This window comes from Halichoerus grypus, chromosome 6 (assembly GCF_964656455.1).
Source record: "Halichoerus grypus chromosome 6, mHalGry1.hap1.1, whole genome shotgun sequence".
NCBI classification, from domain to species: Eukaryota; Metazoa; Chordata; class Mammalia; order Carnivora; family Phocidae; genus Halichoerus; species Halichoerus grypus.
The window spans coordinates 98,709,202-98,729,674 of record NC_135717.1 but is presented as its reverse complement, the minus strand read 5'-3'; the positions used below and the strand labels follow the sequence as shown (position 1 = coordinate 98,729,674).

General features: G+C 37.2%; 2 protein-coding genes across 11 annotated transcripts in view; one reads left to right on the top strand and one right to left on the bottom strand.

The window, feature by feature from the left end:
- Positions 1-36: 36 nt before the first annotated feature.
- ETFRF1 (electron transfer flavoprotein regulatory factor 1) lies at positions 37-5,939 on the bottom strand. 6 transcript variants are annotated; one of them, XM_078075772.1, is made up of 4 exons: positions 5,793-5,880; positions 5,486-5,645; positions 1,056-1,143; positions 37-974 (listed from the first exon to the last, which is right to left on the bottom strand). In XM_078075772.1, exons 3-4 carry the CDS (start codon positions 1,104-1,106, stop codon positions 753-755), a joined length of 273 nt encoding a protein of 90 aa, XP_077931898.1. In that variant the 5' UTR covers positions 1,107-1,143; positions 5,486-5,645; positions 5,793-5,880; the 3' UTR covers positions 37-752. The 6 variants fall into 6 exon arrangements, with proteins under 6 accessions (XP_077931898.1, XP_077931897.1, XP_077931896.1 ...); XM_078075771.1 differs by having other exon boundaries at positions 5,728-5,863; XM_078075770.1 differs by having other exon boundaries at positions 5,789-5,857.
- The window catches only part of DNAI7 (dynein axonemal intermediate chain 7), a 63,853-nt gene continuing 49,294 nt past the window's right edge, over positions 5,915-20,473 (top strand). For 4 of the 5 annotated variants that reach the window (XM_036109640.2, XM_036109639.2, XM_036109638.2 and 1 more), the window contains exons 1-2: positions 5,915-6,080; positions 9,295-9,312. In XM_036109640.2, the coding sequence (XP_035965533.1) occupies positions 6,078-6,080; positions 9,295-9,312 (21 nt within the window). In that variant the 5' untranslated portion in view covers positions 5,915-6,077. The remainder of the gene's footprint in view (positions 6,081-9,294; positions 9,313-20,473) is intronic. The other variant, XM_036109636.2, reaches the window with a different exon arrangement.

The following is a 20,473-nucleotide window of genomic DNA, read 5'->3' as shown; positions in this document are numbered from 1 at the left end:
TAACTCATTAAGAAGTAGATGCAAAACAGATCTGCCTTTATGATGAAAGAACAGAATAACATTATTTATTACTTTTTATCAGTAAAGGTAATTGATACACAACAGGTGACTTGTTTTAAGACCTAAAGGGAGTCAGCAGCAAAATTAATAATGGAAGATATTAAATAGGTATGTATATAATGCCAGTCACTGGCAGCCTACTTCAAGATCAGAAATAATCTTACTCCATACATATTATTTCTGTAACTGCACTTAAATCATTACCATGTGCTATTTGTTTTGTAGTGAACCTTGAATGTGTGCTGTTAATGTATCAGATAGGTTCAAAAATAAGGAAATAAGATGGTACTCCTTCAAAAGTTAAGGGAAATTAATGTGCAATAAATTATTTTGCTTAGTTACATGCATTAAATGGCATTCTCTTGTCAGTAAAATGGAGAAATGGGCTAAGAATAATTGGTAAAAACTTATTAAAATTATTTTAAGTACATTATATTTTCATTCAAAATTGGGTACTCATTAATTTTTAATTGGTAGTTGGCTATATTGCTGGTTTTGTATAAAAATTAAACATTAAGGATTGCTGATAAAGCTCTGTGAACAGAAGTTGAAACCTACTTTAGTTCATTAAGGCAGCTCAGGCATTTTTTACATGACGTGTAAATCTTGCCATTTTAAGTTAGTTACTTTTATCATATCTGGTATACATAAACAGCTGGCATTGAATTCCAGTCAAATTATAGTAATAGTGATCAGTTAGTTTTGTTGATATCTGAGTAATAGCGTTGTTTCATCGCTCTGTATTTCCTAAGGAAGTATAAGGCTTCTAGCTCTTTCATTACAAATTCGCCCCGTCCAATAAGCTCTTTGATCTTCTCTGGGTCCTTCACATCTTTGTTTTTAAGGAAAACACTCTTCAGACGCCTTTTAAAATAGTCTGCTCCTTTTGGATAGTCTCGCCCAAGATACAGCAGCTTAAAAAAGAAAGGTTACATATTTCTAAACAATCTGTATCTCAATAACATATGTATAAAACTGGCAACATAATTACTTACATTTTTATAAAGATTCAGTACTTCTCCTCTTAAAGAATTGGCCATTTTCATTTATTATGGAAAGTATCCACTTTTATACATAACATACCTAAAGAAAAATAAAAATTTTTGTAAATAACTGCATTGTAGTCCCAAAAAAGAATAAATGATTTTACACATTGGGAAAAAATGGTAATTTTTTTTTTTTCCATTCAATAAATATTTATTAAGCACTTATGTTCCAAGCACTGGGACATAGCTACGAAATGTCAGATAAGATACCTGCTCTCACAGAACTAACATTTCCTGTGGGAGACATAATAAGAGAATTATGAATTGTGTAAGTCCTATGAAGGGAAAGGGTAAGGAGAGAGAAAATGACTTGTCAAAGATAGTTATGTAGATGTACCTTCTTTTATACAGAGTGGAATGAATTAGATTTGAATCCCAGCTGCATAATGTTACACAGATTAAACTTTATGAGCTTCAGTTTCCTTACTGTCGAAAGGAAGACTGTCTGTCTACGTTGCTCTCAAGGCAACATTTTCTAGTAGCCCATATTAAAAAATATAACAAGAAAAATTAATACATTTTGTTCATATCCAAAATATTTCAGTGTCATGTTAGATACATATCAGGTGCTTATAGGTATCAGTGGCTTAGTTGCCACCATACTGGACAGCATAGCTTTAGAGTATAGTTCCTGTGACAAGGACATTTTCCTACAGTACAACCATCAGAATAAGGAAGCTAACACTGCTGCATTACTACGTCAAACCACAACCCCTTCAAGGGTTTTGGCAGTCATCCCAAAGATGCCCTTTATAGCAGAAAGTTCCAATTCAAGATTACACATTGCATTTAGTTTTCATGTCTCTTTAGCCTTCAGTCTGGAAACAATTCAAGTTTCCTTGACTTCCATAACTTCATACTTGTGAAGATCACAGGCCATTTATTTTGTAGAATAGCTGGAGACTACCACAGATGTTTAAAGTGCTCAGAAATAACAGAGTAGCCTGGGAAGGGGAGCAAGGGACTGGAGAACAGGAAGGGATCAAAAGGCAGGAGGAAATCCTTGGGGATAATGGAGATGTTTATTATTGTGATTGTGGTGATAGTTTTATAGCTGTATGCGTATGTCAAATTAATCAGATCGATTTGCACTTTAAGTATAACTTACTATATGTCAATTATACCTCAGTAAAACTTTTTAAAAATTGGTGTAAATATGCTGGCAAAATGTTAAGAGGAAGGCTGGGAGATAGTGAGGTACACATGGAAATAGAGATCTAAACCACAAGGCTGCCAGTTAGTGGTCAGGATAGGTGGTTCAACCAGCCACCAGTCAAGTTGCATAAAACCGGGTATGCCTCTCTGGGGTGGGAGCCCTGGTTGTAAACACTTATTTTAAATTTTTAAAAAAATACACTTGGAAGACTCCTGCTGCCAGGATGGCAGCTAAATGAAGTCCTTTTCATTTCTTGCTGAAGTTCATAAATCTGATTCTCTGGCTTCTCTTTCTTAAGGGGGAAACATGAACAAACATTATTTCCATTTTAATTCTTACATAATTCCCCACTTTACTAGTAGTTTTTAAGCTAATTCACATAGCAAACATACAATGTAGCAGAACAATTCTTTCTTTTTGAACTTTCTTGAAATTTTCTGTTTTTCTCCGGATTGCTTTTTCTGCTTTTGTCTAGATTGCTTCTGAGCTTTCTTCCCAAGTCTGCTTTTTTTTTTTTTTTCCATTTTTACAAGTGAAAGGACAAAAAAAGCTTTTTTAGAAGATTGCAGCTTAACAGACTGAGCCTCACTTAGGGATTATCTGAGTGCACCCTTTGTTGGGGAACCTCTGAAGTCAAAGTCATTCCTCCTGGACTGGCTGATCAGATTCCCCAGAGAAGAAACTTCCAATCTGCTGAGGATTTGCCTATTCAACCTGAAGAAATGGAAGAAGGATGGGGGCCTTGCATTCAGCATTATGTACACCAAATTTAATTTCTGTTTCCAGTGTGGTTCTCATGTACTTAGTATACGTGAGGACACCTCAGTGCAAAGAATAATATTTAGTCAGAAATACATCTCCATGCTTCCGTGGAGTGAGAGGTGCAGTCCCTCTAGAGGTGTTTTTCCCAAATAGCTTTTACTTAATCTCTTTGATTTACTTCATTCTTCATTTCCAATTCCATTGGCCCTGTTCCAGTGCCTTTTGAGAATTATGCAGTATAAATTGGGCTTTTCTGGTGTGTTGAGTCACATTCATTCATCTGGTTTGCAGCTTACAAATTTTTACTGTTGTCATCTCTTTTCGCTTTCATTTTTTATTTTTATATCCCTTCACTGACGATCAGTGGAGTTTTGAAAGGAAATGAAATTAGAAGGGTACATTTAATCTACCATATTAACACCTAATTTCCATTTTAAAACTTTTTTTGTTGTTTGCTGAGAGCCAGTTTCTAGCGTGGTTTAATCTTATTGAAGAATGGCTCTTAAGAATCACATGCTTTAAAAATGATTCTAAATCTACATAGACATACTTTCAAGTTGCAAATTATAGCCTGTTTAATTTTCTGGCAAAGAACACAGCTTTATTTAACTCAGAATTTATAATTTGTAAAAGCTTAAATTGTCCTTTTAAGCTATTGTCTTTTTTACAAATCATACATAATAAAAGGATTTGTCCAGCAAAAAATGTAGCTGGTTTACTAGGGTAAAATTGTCCTGTTCTTTGATATGTTAATTTATAGAAGTTAAGGCAGTTTATTATTATTTTATGTTGACCTTCAGCCTTTAAGTTTATTAGCCATTGGGAGAAAGAGGTCTCCTTGGGTTCACCTGGTGAAGTTAAAGTGCAGCAGGGACCTGGGGCTGCTCCTTAACCCTACATGAAGTCATGCAGGTTACTGCTCTTTGTAAAGAGCCAAGCTATTAGGGACTAAGAGAAGCCCCCTATCATTCTGAGAATGTGTGTGGTGGGCAAGGGGAAGGAGGTACAATCCCCACTGATAGCTTTTTTCCAATGACTGCGGGCTGAGAGAGTTCAAACTTAACCAACTCCAGTCCTGGGTTAACTAAGAATTGTCATTTTACTGGTGGCCAAAGCTGTTGTTAATCAGTCTTCCTCATGAAGTTCAGATGGCAATAAAAGTTGAAGGAAAATGGGCAAAGAAAGGCAGTGCAATGTTACTGTTTATTGGTTTCTAATAGATTTTGACTTCAAACAGCTGAAACACATTTCCCCAAACTAGTTAACCCTAAAAAGCTTCACATAAAAAACTCTAACACCAGCTCCAAAGGATATGTCATCAGAGAGGTACGTGGCAGAAAATTTTTGCCCCCTAAGGCTGGCATTTGGCTTGGTCGAGGCATACCTAGGAGCCAGATTATAGAAGGGAGTTCAAAGGAGCTGGTATGTGTATGTTCAGAATGGGTGGATACTGTGCCAGTCTGAAGGCAAAGAGAGAACAGGAAATTGTCCTTACACTTAGGCGGCTTGCAAGGGAAGTACTAGAGAGCCAAACTCACTGGTATAATTTTTACAGCACAGTGTCCCTAGAACACAGTCTAGTATGTTCTCACACATCCCTAGCACTTCCTCCTCCCTAGGAGGGAGGCGGCATAGAGTGAGAGCTTGAGCAAGTCCTCTCCCCTAGAGGCCTACCATTTTAAGGTAATTTGGGATTACCATTAACACCACTGTATGCCCATCAATCCTAATTGAGTTGACTGAGGTTTTATATCATAAACATTATTAGCTTGACTGAAACACTAAAACAAAAACTTCCATACCAGATGGCTTCAGAACTCTATATGAAGTCGACATTAAGATGTTTTTTATCTTGCTACCAGGGATTTGGGGATGGAGTGTCATAATTTACAATCTGGATTTCTATTACAATGGGAGTTAATAACACCTCAGCCCACAAGACTAGCTCAGTAATCCTTATTTACTAATATATTTAGTCAGTAAAGTTGGGAGAGAGCATTATACAATTAGAATTCAGAGATAAGAAATGCCAACGATTTTAAAGTATTCAATGTTTTGTCATGCTAAAACGGCCCTAAAAATCACAGAATTGAGCATTTGGAAGGAGCTTAATTTCTTAATCACTTAATTTCTTCTAGTTTTCCTGTTGGTCTAAGTTGCCAGTGTTTCTTTATGTGGGGAGGAGACTGAAATTCTAAAGGTTGTGCAACTGGCTAGCACCATTAGCCTGTGACCTTGGGCTTAATGAGTCTTGCTGGGCCTCAGCGACCTTCAACTGTAGGAAATCCTTTACCTAGGAATTGCTTCAAGTAATTTCCAGTTCTTGTTTAGAGCTGCTCTTAGGAAAACCGGCTTGCAAAACATAACTTGCACAGAAAGTAAGCTGAACCATGTGCGAAGAGAAGAATCCAAAGGTCATTAATTTCAAAATAACCAACCCTCTTGGAACCAATTTATTTACCCCTTTCTCTAAATTGCCAATTGAGCCCCGTCCCCACTCGGGCCTAAGCTGTGGTGGCCCAGGCAGCCCACCCGGGTGTCAGTCACTTCACTCAATCGCGTAGCCGGCGTCTCCCTTCCTTCTGGAAACGCCTCACAGAAAGACCGGCCCCAACACACTCCTAGGGAGGAAGAGAGACTGTCAACGTCAGAAGACGTTCAGAAACCCTATGCCACAGCCGGTAGTCCCTGCCCAGACCATACTTCACCGCCTCCAGACCCCGGGATCTGGAAAACAATAAAACGTCCCGGCGGCTGCACTCACGCACTTTCCGGCATTCCACAGCCGTAAAGGCCTCCGACCGCTTCGACTCCAGGCTCTGTCAACGGCGAAGCAGGGCGGGTGTTGGTGTGAGGCAGCCAGTCAGAGAAGGGGGCGGGGCGCCCCACGGAAGGACCCCGGCGCGATTGCGCGGACCAGTACGCGAGGATTTGCGCTCTTTCCCTTGGGGCAGGTGGGCGGGGCTTGTCGTCCTGACAACCCGGGAGCGTTCGTCCGCACACTCTGAGCTCCGATTTGGCCGACTACGAAGGGAGGCTGTGCGGGCTGCAGAATGGTGAGCTGGGAAAGTGGGGGACCCAGGTGAAGGGGGGAGCAGTGATTCACCCGTGTTAAATGATGTAATAAGAGCCTGACATATTTTAGAGGGGAGCGGGTGGGTTTAAGAAAGAACCCTTACCCCTGTGGGAAATTGGCCTTCTGATCCGTTGCCTTCCCGTCCGGGATCTCAGGGACGGATGGGAGTCTCAAACCGGTTTCTGCAAACGGGGGTTGGCCAGTGCGGTCAAATGGTGTCCTAATCTCGCACTGTTGCTAGGTTTAAGAATTGGCCTCAACCTGGTAATTTCCAAGAATGATAGAAGTTTCCATTAAATTGCTTTTTTCATTGGCAGCTTGGCGAAAATGTGTTTATGTGCCTCCTCCGTAGTTAATTAAAAGCTATTGCAGTTTATTCTGCTTTGGATAGTCATTTTATGTGGTATTTTGTGGAAATATGAATTGTTTTGTGATTCAAATTACTCAGCTTGCCTTGAATTTGTTAAATATAATAAAGCTGCTTGTTTTGTTTTAATGCACTCCTCAGCTGTTTTGTCTTTTTCCAGAGCACAGACCAACCTGCCCCTTATGAGATGATCTCTGTTCCCATTTTCTTAAATGTGACTTCCATTTTCTGTGGTTAAAACCAAAGGAAGTAGAAAATGTAATTATTTAATTCATTAATTAAGGGGAAATACGGACTACTTTCTTTGTGTTTGACACTAGGCTAGAAGTCAAGGATCTAAAAGTGAATATTACAACCCCTCCCTGCTGTGGGAGACAGGCTAAACTAGTAAGAATACAGTTTTTTAACTGTAACAGTTGAAATGTCTACAATGGATTAAGTTGGGAATGATGAAATTGGGGTGGGAAAGGGCACAGAAAGGGAAGAGCAGTGCTTTTCAAACTGTGTTTTAAAGTATGAGTATGAATTTACCAGAATTGATGGACAATGTTCATGTCAGGAAGAACAGGAAGTAAATGGACTTTAAGCTGACTTAAAACTGCTGGTAAATTGAGGGAACAATAAGCCCCTATTTATTTTCCAATGGAACATAAATTTCATCTTATCCATCTAGCAATGTTTCTCAAAATGTCCCTGGAACATTTGCTTCTACCACATCTGGAATACTTGTTAAGATGCAGATTCTAGGAACAGACTGGACTCCAAACAAACCTACTGTACTAGTTTCCTAGGGCTGCCAAGTAACAAAGTAAAACAAACTAAGTGGCTTAAACAGTAGAAACTTACTGTTGCACAATTCTAGTGGCTGATAAATCCAAGATCAAGGTGTTTCCAGGGCTCTGCTCCTTCTGTGGGTGCTAGGGAGAAATCTGTTCAGACCTTTTTCCTAGCTTTTAGTAGTTCCTTGGCTTGTGGCAACATAACCCCCATTCTTTATGTGGTGTTCTGTGTGCGTGTCTTTGTCCAAATTTCTCCTTTTTATTAGGACACCAGTTGTATTGGATTAAAGGTTATTCTATTCCATTATGATCTCATCTTAATTTAATTACATCAACAACAACCCTAGTTCCAAATAAGGTAAAATTTGAAGGTACTGGGGAATAGGACGAGAAAGCAGTTCAATCTATAATATCTACTGAATCACAGTGGGGAGGGGGAAGTGTGTACACTTCTACCACAGGAATATGCATTTTTTTAACAAGCCCTCTGAACTTTGAAGAACTACAGTTGACTCTTGAATAACACTGGTCCACTTTGAACTGCGGGAATCCACTTATAGGCAGATTGTTTTGATAAATACAGTACGATACTGTCAATGTATTTTTACCTATTTTCCTAATATTTCTTTTCTCAAGCTTATTTTATTGCAAGAATACAGTATATAATACATATAACATACAAAATATGCGTTAACTGTTTATGTTATCAGTAAGTCTTCTAGTCAACAATAGGCTATTAATAGTTAAGTTTTGGGGGGAAGTCAAAAGTTATATGTGGATTTTTGCCTGCATGGGGGTTGGCACCCCAACCCCTGCGTTGTTCAAGGGTCAACTGTACTATACTACATGATGCTGTTTTTATGATTTGCAGGAGGGGTTAGGATAAGTACTAATCCCGAACCCACTTCACATTAAAAGCACTAGTGAGAGATGATAATTTGCCCATCTTAAAATATCACTACTTGAGAACAGGAGCAATACTGTGTGCGTATTCTGCTGTATAGTACTTATTTCAAGATGGGAGTGTATTAACTATTAATTGATAGTAAATACGATGATAAAAATAGAACTCAACTGAAAAAGTTATATGTGAGCAGTCTCTACTATTCCTCTTTGTATCATCTCCAGTGTCCCAGAGCACCCTGTGTGCAAATCATTAATAAATATCTGCTGAATGAATTAATGAAATATATGTACTTTCAAGAAGATAAAATCTGCTTCATGTCAGTTTCAACATTTATATTTAATACAGTTGATAATCTTATAGCTTGAACCAGTAATTTTTCCTGGATAAGTTGTCAAATGTGGAATGTGTATAATCTTATAGTCACATGATCTCCTACAGATTCCTTATCAGAAATCTAATGGACACATGAGCCTAATCAGGAAATTACAAGTAGTGTTAATTGAAAAACACATGTAATGATAATGCTAATGGTAAATATTTATTGCAATACTGTGCTTTCCAAATTAATTTCCAAAGAAGGATAGATCTGCTTTAAGACACATTGCTGAAGAGAATCGTTTTATCATAGCTTTGCCTGCTTTAAATAACTGATTCTTTTTCTAGAAAATCAGCAATCTAATTTTTCAGAAAGATTATTTATTTATGAGATCATTTCCACACTTTCAAACTTGACATCAGTACCTGTATTTTAGTCAATCACTTATTGTTCCTTGGAACCCTTTATCTCCCTGACTGCTACTTCTGTGTAGTGGTAGGTCATTTCATTACACATAGGTCATTGACTGTCACAAGAAAGAGTGTAAGATTTAAAGAGTGTATAATTTAAAAAAGGTGCTTCAGTGGGTGAACTATTTTTGTTTTTCCTAGACCTGCTTGTAGTTTTGTCTAAATTCTTTTTTAAAAGACTTTATCTTGAGATAATTTTAGTTTTACACAAAAGTTGCAATGATGATGCAGAGTTTCCTTATGCTTTTTACCCCGCTTCTCCTAATTTTCACATTTTATATAATCTTGGTACGTTTGTTAAAAATACCTGAGTTTTTTAAAAATTTATCAATCCTTTTGTTTTTCCAACTTTCAGGGTCCCAAAGCAAAAAAGGTAGGTAGAAATTATTCTCTCAAAATAGTTTTATAAGCACTGACATTGTATGAACAGAATTTTTAAACATTTTTCTAGTTAGTTTTATTATAGTTTATAATAGGATTTACTAAGCTTACTTTTTAGATTATTACTGCTATTTATTTTATTTTTTTAATTATGTTAATCACCATACATTACATCATTAGTTTTTGATGTAGTGTTCCATGATTCATTGTTTGCATATAACACCCAGTGCTCCATGCAGAACGTTCCCTCTTTAATACCCATCACCAGGCTAACCCATCCTCCCACCCCCCTCCCCTCTAGAACCCTCAGTTTGTTTTTCAGAGTCCATAGTTTGTCATGGTTCGTCTCCCATTCCGATTTCCCCCCCTTCATTCTTCCCCTCCTGCTATCTTCTTCTTCTTCTTTTTTTTTTTTTTTAACATATAATGTATTATTTGCTTCAGAGGTACAGATCTGTGATTCAGCAGTCTTGCACACTTCACAGCGCTCACCATAGCACATGCCCTCCCCAATGTCTATCACCCAGCCACCCCATCCCTCCCACCCCCCACCACTCCAGCAACTCTCAGTTTGTTTCCTGAGATTAAGAATTCCTCATGTGAGTGAGGTCATATGATACATGTCTTTCTCTGATTGACTTATTTCGCTCAGCATGATACCCTCCAGTTCCATCCATGTCGTTGCAAATGGAAAGATTTTATTCTTTTTGATGGCTGCATAATATTCCATTGTATATATATACCGCGTCTTCTTTATCCATTCATCTGTTGATGGACATCTTGGCTTTTTCTACAGTTTGGCTCTTGTGGACATTGCTGCTATAAACATTGGGGTGCACATATCCCTTCGGATCCCTACATTTGTATCTTTGGGGTAAATACCCAGTAGTGCAATTGCTCCATCGTATGGTAGCTCTATTTTCAACTTTTTGAATAACCTCCACACTGTTTTCCACAGTGGCTGCACCAGCTTGCATTCCCACCAACAGTGTAGGAGGGTTCCCCTTTCTCCTCATCCCCGCCAACATCTGTCATTTCCTAACTTGTTAATTTTAGCCATTCTGACTGGTGTGAGGTGGTATCTCATTGAGGTTTTGATTTGGATTTCCCTGATGCCGAGTGATGTTGAGCACTTTTTCATGGGTCTGTTGGCCATTTGGATGTCTTCTTTGGAAAAATGTCTGTTCATGTCTTCTGCCCATTTGTTGATTGGATCATTTGTTCTTTGGGTGTTGAGTTTAAGAAGTTCTTTATAGATTTTGGATACTAGCCCTTTATCTGATATGTCATTTGCAAATATCTTCTCCCATTCTGTCGGTTGTCTTTCGGTTTTGTTGACTGTTTCTTTTGCAGTGCAAAAGCTTTTTATCTTGATGAGGTCCCAATAGTTCCTTTTTGCCCTTGCTTCCCTTGCCTTTGGTGATGTTTCTAGGAAGAAGTTGCTGCGGCTGAGGTCGAAGAGGTTGCTGCCTGTGTTCTCCTTTAGGATTTTGATGGACTCCTGTCTCACATTTAGGTCTTTCAACCATTTGGAGTCTGTTTTGTGTGTGTGGTGTAAGGAAATGGTCCAGTTTCATTCTTCTGCATGTGGCTGTCCAATTTCCCCAACACCATTTGTTGAAGAGACTGTCTTTTTTCCATTGGACATTCTTTCCTGCTTTGTCGAAGATTAGTTGACCATAGAGTTGAGGGTCCGTTTCTGGGCTCTCTATTCTGTTCCATTGATCTATGTGTCTGTTTTTGTGCCAGTACCATACTGTCTTGATGACGACAGCTTTGTAGTAGAGCTGGAAGTCCGGAATTGTGATGCTGCCAGCTTTGCTTTTCTTTTTCAACATTCCTCTGGGTATTCGAGGTCTTTTCTGGTTCCATACAAATTTTAGGATTATTTGTTCCATTTCTTTGAAAAAAGTGGATGGTATTTTGATGGGGATTGCATTGAATGTGTAGATTGCTCTGGGTAGCATTGACATCTTCACAATATTTGTTCTTCCAATCCATGAGCATGGAACGTTTTTCCATTTCTTTGTGTCTTCCTCAATTTCTTTCATGAGTATTTTATAGTTTTCTGAGTACAGATCCTTTGCCTCTTTGGTTAGATTTATTCCTAGGTATCTTATGGTTTTGGGTGCAATTGTAAATGGGATCAACTCCTTAATTTCTCTTTCTTCTGTCTTATTGTTGGTATATAGGAATTCCACTGATTTCTGTGCATTGATTTTATATCCTGCCACTTTACTGAAATCCTGTATGAGTTGTAGCAGTTTTGGGGTGGAGTCTTTTGGGTTTTCCACATAAAGTATCATATCATCTGCAAACAGTGAGAGTTTGAGTTCTTCTTTGCCAATTTGGATGCCTTTTATTTCTTTTTGTTGTCTGATTGCTGTGGCTAGGACTTCTAATAGTATGTTGAATAGCAGTGGTGATAGTGGACATCCCTGCTCTGTTCCTGACCTTAGGGGGAAAGCTCTCAGTTTTGCCCCATTGAGAATGATATTCACTGTGGCTTCTTCATAGATGGCTTTTATGATATTGAGGTATGTACCCTCTATGCCTATACTCTGAAGAGTTTTGATCAAGAAAGGATGCTGTACTTTGTCAAATGCTTTTTCTGCATCTATTGAGAGGATCATATGGTTCTTGTTCTTTCTTTTATTAATGTACTGTATCACATTGATTGATTTGCAGATGTTGAACCAACCTTGCACCCCAGGGATAAATCCCACTTGGTCGTGGTGAATAATCCTTTTAATGTACTGTTGGATCCTATTGGCTAGTATTTTGGTGAGAATTTTTGCATCCATGTTCATCAAGGATATTGGTCTGTAATTCTCCTTTTTGATGGGGTCTTTGTCTGGTTTGGGATCAAGGTAATGGTGGCCTCATAAAACGAGTTTGGAAGTTTTCCTTCCATTTCTACTTTTTGGAACAGTTTCAGAAGGATAGGAATTAATTCTTCTTTAAATGTGTGGTAGAATTTCCCTGGGAAGCCATCTGGCCCTGGGCTTTTGTTTGTTGGGAGATTTTTGATGACTGCTTCAATTTCCTTAATGGTTATAGGTCTGTTCAGGTTTTCTATTTCTTCCTGGTTCAGTTTTGGTAGTTGATACATCTCTAGGAATGCATCCCTTTCTTCCAGGTTATTTGCTGGCATATAGTTGCTCATAATATATTCTTATAATTGTTTGTATTTCTTTGGTGTTGGTTGTGATCTCTCCTCTTTCATTCATGATTTTGTTGATTTGGGTCATTTTTCTTTTTGATAAGTCTGGCCAGGGGTTTATCAATCTTGTTAATTCTTTTAAAGAACCAGCTCCTTGTTTCGTTGGTCTGTTCTACTGGTTTTTTTTGTTTGTTTGTTTCTATTTCATTGATTTCTGCTCTGATCTTTATTATTTCTCTTCTCCTGCTGGGTTTAGGCTTTATTTGCTGTTCTCTCTCCAGCTCCTTTAGGTGTAGGGTTATGTTGTGTATTTGAGACCTTTCTTGTTTCTTGAGAAAGGCTTGTATTGCTATATACTTTCCTCTTAGGACTGCCTTTGCTGCATCCCAAAGATTTTGAACAGTTGTGTTTTCATTTCCATTTGTTTCCATGAATTTTTTAAATTCTTCTTTAATTTCCTGGTTGACCCATTCATTCTTTAGTAGAATGCTCTTTAACCTCCATGTATTTGAGTTCTTTCCAACTTTCCTCTTGTGATTGAGTTCTAGTTTCAAAGCATTGTGGTCTGAAAATACACAGGGAATAATCCCAATCTTTTGGTACCAGTTGAGACCTGATTTGTGACCTAGGATGTGATCTATTCTGGAGAATGTTCCATGGGCACTAGAGAAGAATGTGTATTCTGTTGCTTTGGGATGGAATGTTCTGAATATATCTGTGAAGTCCCATTTGATCCAGTGTGTCATTTAAAGTCTTTATTTCCTTGTTGATCTTTTGCTTAGATGATCTGTCCATTTCAGTGAGGGGGGTGTTAAAGTCCCCCACTATTATTGTTGTCAATGTGTTTCTTTGCTTTTGTTATTAATTGCCTTATATAATTGGCTGCTCCCATGTTAGGGCATAGATATTTACAATTGTTAGATCTTCTTGTTGGATAGAGACTTTAAGTAGGATATAGTGTCCTTCCTCATCTCTTATTACAGTCTTTGGTTTAAAATCTAATTTGTCTGATATAAGGATTGCCACCCCAGCTTTCTTTTGGTGTCCATTAGCATGGTAAATGGTTTTCCACCCCCTCACTTTCGATCTGGGGGTGTCTTTGGGTCTAAAATGAGTGTCTTGCAGACAGCATATCGATGGGTCTTATTCTTTTATCCAATCTGATACTCTGTGTCTTTTGATTGGGGCATTTAGCCCGTTTACATTTAGGGTAACTATTGAAAGATAGGAATTTAGTGCCACTGTATTGCCTGTAAGGTGACTGTTACTGTATATTGTCTGTGTTCCTTTCTGGTCTATGTTGCTTTTAGGCTCTCTCTTTGCTTAGAGGACCCCTTTCAGTATTTCTTGTAGGGCTGGTTTTGTGTTTGCAAATTCCTTTAGTTTTTGTTTGTCCTGGAAGCTTTTTATCTCTCCTTCTATTTTCAATGACAGCCTACCTGGATATAGTATTCTTGGCTGCATATGTTTCTCATTTAGTGCTCTGAATATATCATGCCAGTCTTTTCTGGCCTGCCAGGTCTCTGTGGATAGGTCTGTTGCCAGTCTAATGTTTCTACCATTGTAGGTTACAGATCTCTTCTCCCGAGCTGCTTTCAGGATTTTCTCTTTGTCTCTGAGACTTATTACTGCTATTTAAATCATGGGCAATCCTTTACAAAACAGGACATACTTCAAATTTGACATAAAAAGATTCTTCTAGTTTCACAGTCTTTAATTTTTCCTTATACCTAGGTTTGAGGCTTTTTATTAGTTGTGCTCTAGAAAATGTTAGATTAGGAACCCCTTTTCTTTATTCCAGATAAACATAAAAATTTAGTTACAAAACCTTAAAAGCGGACCCCCCAAGGTAAAATGTCTTTAGATGGATTGCATAGTAATGCATACTTGATTTTCTTTTGTACTTTGTAGAAATTTGAATTTAATAAAGGATGTCTAGAATGCCTTATTCTCTTCTTCACTTAGTAGATTTCTACTTTAAAGTAGAAATTATAATTTCTTGACCGGCAAGCCAGATTTAGTCCCTAACCATATTTTGTTTGACCAGAAAAGTTTTTTTAATTAGTTGCCAAATATTTTCATACAAAAATGTGATTCCCATCTATTCTGAAAAATTGGAAACCTGATAACATTGGGCCTATAGTCCTGTAAGGCAGCAGTTGGCTAGACTGAGTAGCAGCCATCCCTTTTAGAAATGCATAAACTCTTCAGTTTGCCATGGTCTTGACTATGACCAAACTCCCTACTTTATTTACCTGCCTGATCCCAATAGGGATTTGGGTTTGGAATGCTGGTTTTAAGGCATATTTCATAAGGTCACTTCTCTGTAAAATTTTCTACTATTCTTTCTTCCACAATCAGTTATGCTGTGTTCTCATAGCACATTCATTTGTACATACCTCAGTTATAACCTTTATATCATTTTATTGTAATAATTAATAATTGTGAGTTAAGTTCAGGAGCATGTCGTATTAATTTTTATATTCATAGCATTTAGCGCAATGCCTGGCCCATGATAGAAATTCAGTCAATATTTGTCTAGTGAATATGTGAAACCCATTTACCCTGCCAACATTTAAAAACACCTGGGCCCTTGACCATTTAAAGGAAATGCTTATTTAAATGTGTATTCAGTATTTATACAGTTAAACATTTCTTCAAGAGATGCTTTTGAGTGCCTTTTGTGTTTGCTTCTCTCAGTCATTTGGACCCACTACCAACCTGAAACTATTTTAAGGACTGTGGGTATAACTGAACAAAATTTATGAAGGTTCTGGAAACATTCTCATGGAAGTATTCTGGAGGACTACAATTATTTGTATGTGGGTCTGTAATAGTTTATTGGTTTGTATGGATTCTCATTTTTGGTTTTAGATTGTGAAATCTTAGAGACATTGTTTTCAGTGTGAAAACTCATTGTTCTAAGTGACTTCTGTGCTTAACTGTATATGCATGGATGCTAAATAAATACTTCTGGATTATTTTGTTCAGAGTGTTGAATCCCTTAGAGAATGGTGATAGGAAGCATATGAAATTTGAAACCAAACATAAGGAATAAATCACTCACTTTTTATTTATTCCATTCTTAAAGATTGTGGTTTGGGCATTGAGTCTGTAAGGGAATTTATAGTATAGTTAGGAAAGCATTGAAAGATATATTTTATTCTTTCTGATTTGTCACAGATTTTTTTTTTAAGGGAAAAGTAATAAATGCACATGGTACAAAATTAAAATAGCATAAAAATGGAAAATTTCCTCTTACTCAAGACTGGAAGAACTACTGCATATCTTTTCATAAATTGTCTAAGTGTTAAAGAGTACACACACAATCCCTTTTCTCCCCACAGTTGGGAGCATTCTGCACCTTCTATTTATCATTTAATGATATTGTATTTCATTATCCTAGGATACTCATCTTTTTACATTTTAACATTACTAAAATTGAGATATGTCTTATAGTCAGTATCATCTTAAAATCATCATAGTCCTGGATTGACATCCATTTCTTCTAGAGAGGATGTTTGCTTCTGTCAGTCACATGGGCTTACTCATACCTAATACTACTTTAAATTCTCTGAGAGTTTTTGGACCATGCTAATGGTATCAGTCAGGCTACAAATCCATGTGAACTGGCTTGTGGTTTAAATTTTCAGGATTTTTTTTCTTCTTTCTATTCCTTTTCAGGATTAAGATCTGCAAGTTTTCTTGCTGTATCTTTCTGTGTTATGGATTCATTTCTCATTACTCATATATCCAGCTTTATTTAGGCATCTCCTATTAGACTCCCATCTTGGGCATTCCCTTTTTTTGTAGTAGTAATTTAAAGGTACATCTTACATCTGATGGCATCATAGATTGGATAGAATAGGTATGTCTTTGGACCTTTTTGTTTCAGCACAATGAGATAGTGTCACTTCTTTTCACAGCTGCATCATATTTCATTGAAAGTATGTACTATGATTTTTATGTTGTCCCTCTTTTTTGCTATCACAAACAAGGTAAGAATGAAGATCTTTGTATATAAGGCCTTGCATCTGTATGGACGAATACTTATTTCATCGATTTAGCAGCGTTCTAGACATTAAGAGAACAGTAACAAGACAGAGTCTCTGATCTCATGAAACTTACATTCTTTTTTTATCCCACTTTATTGAGATATAATTGACATATAACATTCTATAAGTTTAAGGTCTACAATGTAACAATTTGATGTACTTATATATTATGAAGTGATTACCAAACTAAAGTTAATTACACATCTGTCATCTCACATAATTACCATTATATATATGTGTGTGTATGTATGTGTGTGTGTGTGTGGTGAAAACATTTAAGATTGACTAAGCAACTTTCAAGTATACAATACAGTATTGTTAACTGTAGTCAGCATGCTGTACAGTACATCTTCAGAACTTACTCATCTTGTAACTGGAAGTTTATGCTCTTTGACAAATATCTGCCCATTTCACCCATGCCCTAGCCCCTGACAATCACCAATTTATTCTGTTTCTATGAGTTCAGCTTTTTTAGATTCCACATGTAAGTAAGATCATACAGTGTTTGTCTCTGACTTATTTCACTTAGCATAATGCCCTCAAGGTTCATCTATGTTGTCACAAATAGCAAGATTTCCTTCTTTTTATGGCTGAATAATATTCCACTTATATTTATCCATTCTTCTATGGATGGACAGTTTGTTTCCATGTCTTGCAGTACACATGGGGGTGCAGATATCTCTTTGAGATGGTGGTGTCATTTTATAAAGCTTACATTCTATCTGGGGGAGGTGAGGTGACGTATATAATTTCAGATAGCTTTGAAAATGCAGAAAACCAAGAAAGGGATCAGTGAGAAATGTGGGGTAGGGAATAGTGGTGATGCTATTTCATATAGGGTGATTAAGGAAGTAAAGTTTGAGTAGAGACCTAGATGAAGCAAGGGAGTTAGTCAATAATTACCTGGGAGATGAGATTCTAGAAAGAAAAAAACAGTTATTGCAATAATGGCCAAGTAGGCCATGGTGAAATGTTTGGGTTTTATTCTGAGTGTGATTGGTAGCCTAGGAAAGTTGTAAGCAGAAGAGTGATATGGTCTGATTTACATTTTTAAAAGGTGAGTGGAAAATTCATTGTAGGGAAGTAAGAGTAGAATCAGGAGGACCAGTTACAAAGCTATTGCAGCAGTCTGGATCAGAAGTCTTTTTACCAAAATAAACCTACAAGTAAAAAGTACTCTCAGAGATACACAAAGATTTTCTAAGGATGCCAGGACACAGATAGTTTTATGGAAATCAATTTCCAGATCATCAACTTCCATATTTCGCCTTTACTGGGAAAAATCTGTCATGAAGTCCTCCCTTTTCACAATTACTCTCTTGCTTTACAAAACCAAAGTGGATCTAAATCTTAGTGGTTCATTGCCCCAGGGCCTAGGCTATGAAACTAAGGGAAAATTCAAATATTGATGTTAGCAAAGCTTTCTCTAATGAAGGTACCAAGGGACTTTTTGTCTTTTGTTCTTTGTGGTGAAATATGGCAGTAGAGGTATTGCGATAGTGTGAATTTCTTATATGTTGTAGCCTGGAGTTGTGGAACTGGTAATAATTTTTAGTGACGTTACCTGTGAGATTATTGTGCAACAAAGATGCAAAAAACCCTCTCACAATGTAATTTATGATATTAATTTTTCAATGAAGAAAGATTTAAAGGTATCACCAAAAATGTAAATAAGCTTAATGTTTTCACTAAAGATGCTTGTGAAACTTGATATAACTTAAACTAGTATTATTCGTTGCAAAAGCAAGGAAAATTGTACAAGACTACAGAAAAGTTATACTGTTAGAAGATCTATCACTGCATTTACAGCAGTTTTTGTTTTTTTTTTTTCAGAAACCACTGTACTTCATAGAATACATGGAATAGCAGAAGACATGAATTAGATTGTAGGGGAAAATTGCCTTATAGGTTAATGAATACATAGATGATTCCAGTTGTTCCCAGCTAATAACTATGACTGTTCTTCCAGTAAAGAAAACGGCATTATTAATGAAATTTTGACATTCGGATTCTTTTAGCAATACAACTGTGAAGAGATTTTACAGGACTTAGAATACTTTTCTTTGAATTGACTTTATTTGAATAGATTAAGAATGGTGCCCAAGTACTTCCCAGCATCGAACTGTAAAGAATGGGCAACGGGGGGACTTATTGTTCATATCTGTACTTTAAATCCTATTTTAATTTTAGAACACTATACATACAGTCCCCAAATTACAATGGTTCTACTTGTGATTTTTCAGCTTTATGATGGCATAAAAGTGATACATATTCAGTAGAAACCATTCTTCAAATTTTGGATTTTGGTCTTTTCCTGCGCTAGTGATAGGTGGTACAATACTCTCCCAAGACGCTGGGTGGCAGCAGTGAGCCACCCAGCTCAGCCAGCCAGCTGATCACAGGCTTAAACAACCAAAACACTTATAACCATTCTGTACCCATACAACCATTCTGTTTTTCACTTTCAGTACAATATTCAGTATAGGACATGAGATATTCAAGACTTTATTATAAAATAAACTTTGTGTTAGATGATTTTGTCCAGTTGTAGGCCAACGTAAGTATTCTAAGCACTTTTAAGGTAGGGTAGGCTAAACTATGATGTTTGGTAGGCTAGGTATATTAAATGCATTTTTTACTTACCGTAGTTTCAACCTAAAATGGGTTGACCGAGATGTAACCCCATCTCAAGGAAGATCTGTATTCACAAACAGGCTTTGGTTGCCTAAAATTTCAGTCCTGGTTTCTATGGAACATTCAGTGTTGACCCTAAAATGTAAATTGTGTTAAGATCAGAACATTAAAATTGCATCTTTTTAAAACAGCATGTGAGGAAATAGAATCAATTCATACCTGGCTCATTATAAAACGTGAGGTAGCTTGTCATGAGGATGTGTATTAACACATTTATTTGTACTGAAAAATGAATCAGACTGTCCAGCCATTGTAAGATTCCTTGACAGGAGAGGTTTTAATGTAGCAATAAAAATGAAATGAAAGCCCAATTAGAGTGGGTCATGCAGAAAATGGGAAAGTAGAAGCAGTGGGCAAGTCTTTTTAGGCGGTCTGATATAAAAGGTAATGGAATTAGAGCAAAAAATGGAAAGGGATGTGAAATATAGGGAGGGAGGAATTTATGAATAACTAGAGGTATTAATTACAGGAGCCAAGTCTTATTAAATAGGCAGTAAAAGATAGGATCCAGTGTAAAAGTGGCAGGTTCAGCCTTAAATAGCAGAAGGGATATAGATCATACAACATAAAGGGAGGGAAGGCAGACCAAGATATGTAGATAGGTTCAAAGATTTGGGTGTGTAACTGAAATTATTCTCAGAGTTTCCAGTGGTATGAGAGAGAAAGTCAACAGCTAAGAATAAGAAAGAGGAGAGGATTTTGGAGGTTTGAAGAGTGAGGAGAATGAAGCAGTGGTAGGAATACTGGATGGCACAAAGTCTATTTAAAATTTATGCTCATAAATTTGAGCTCATGTATTTTTCTCTGGCAAGGTTCAGCTGCTCCTATTGCTAGTGCAGAATAAATGGAGAGTTGAGTTGAACTACATCTAGGAATTTGCCAGCTGAGCTTCTCTGAGGGACAGGAAAATGGGGGAAGTGGAAATATATGTTAGTGACTATGGTGATGAGTTGTGAAACCTAACCTGGGTAAAGAAGTGGAGGAATGGGGGGCTTAATGATCAATGAAGAAATGGTAGGGCTAATGGATTAGAGATTCCAATGGAGCATTGCAGTAAGTGAGCCAAAAGGAGAAGATGGTCATCCAAAAGTCTGCATATTCCAAGGAGTAACCACTCTACTGATTGCTAAATTGAGATAGTGCTCTTTTCTTTCTATCCTTCCCCGGGAAAATGGAGAGGAGGTCGTTATCACCAAGATAGTTCTCAAATTTGTATTCCATAGCCCTGATCTCTTTGCTAA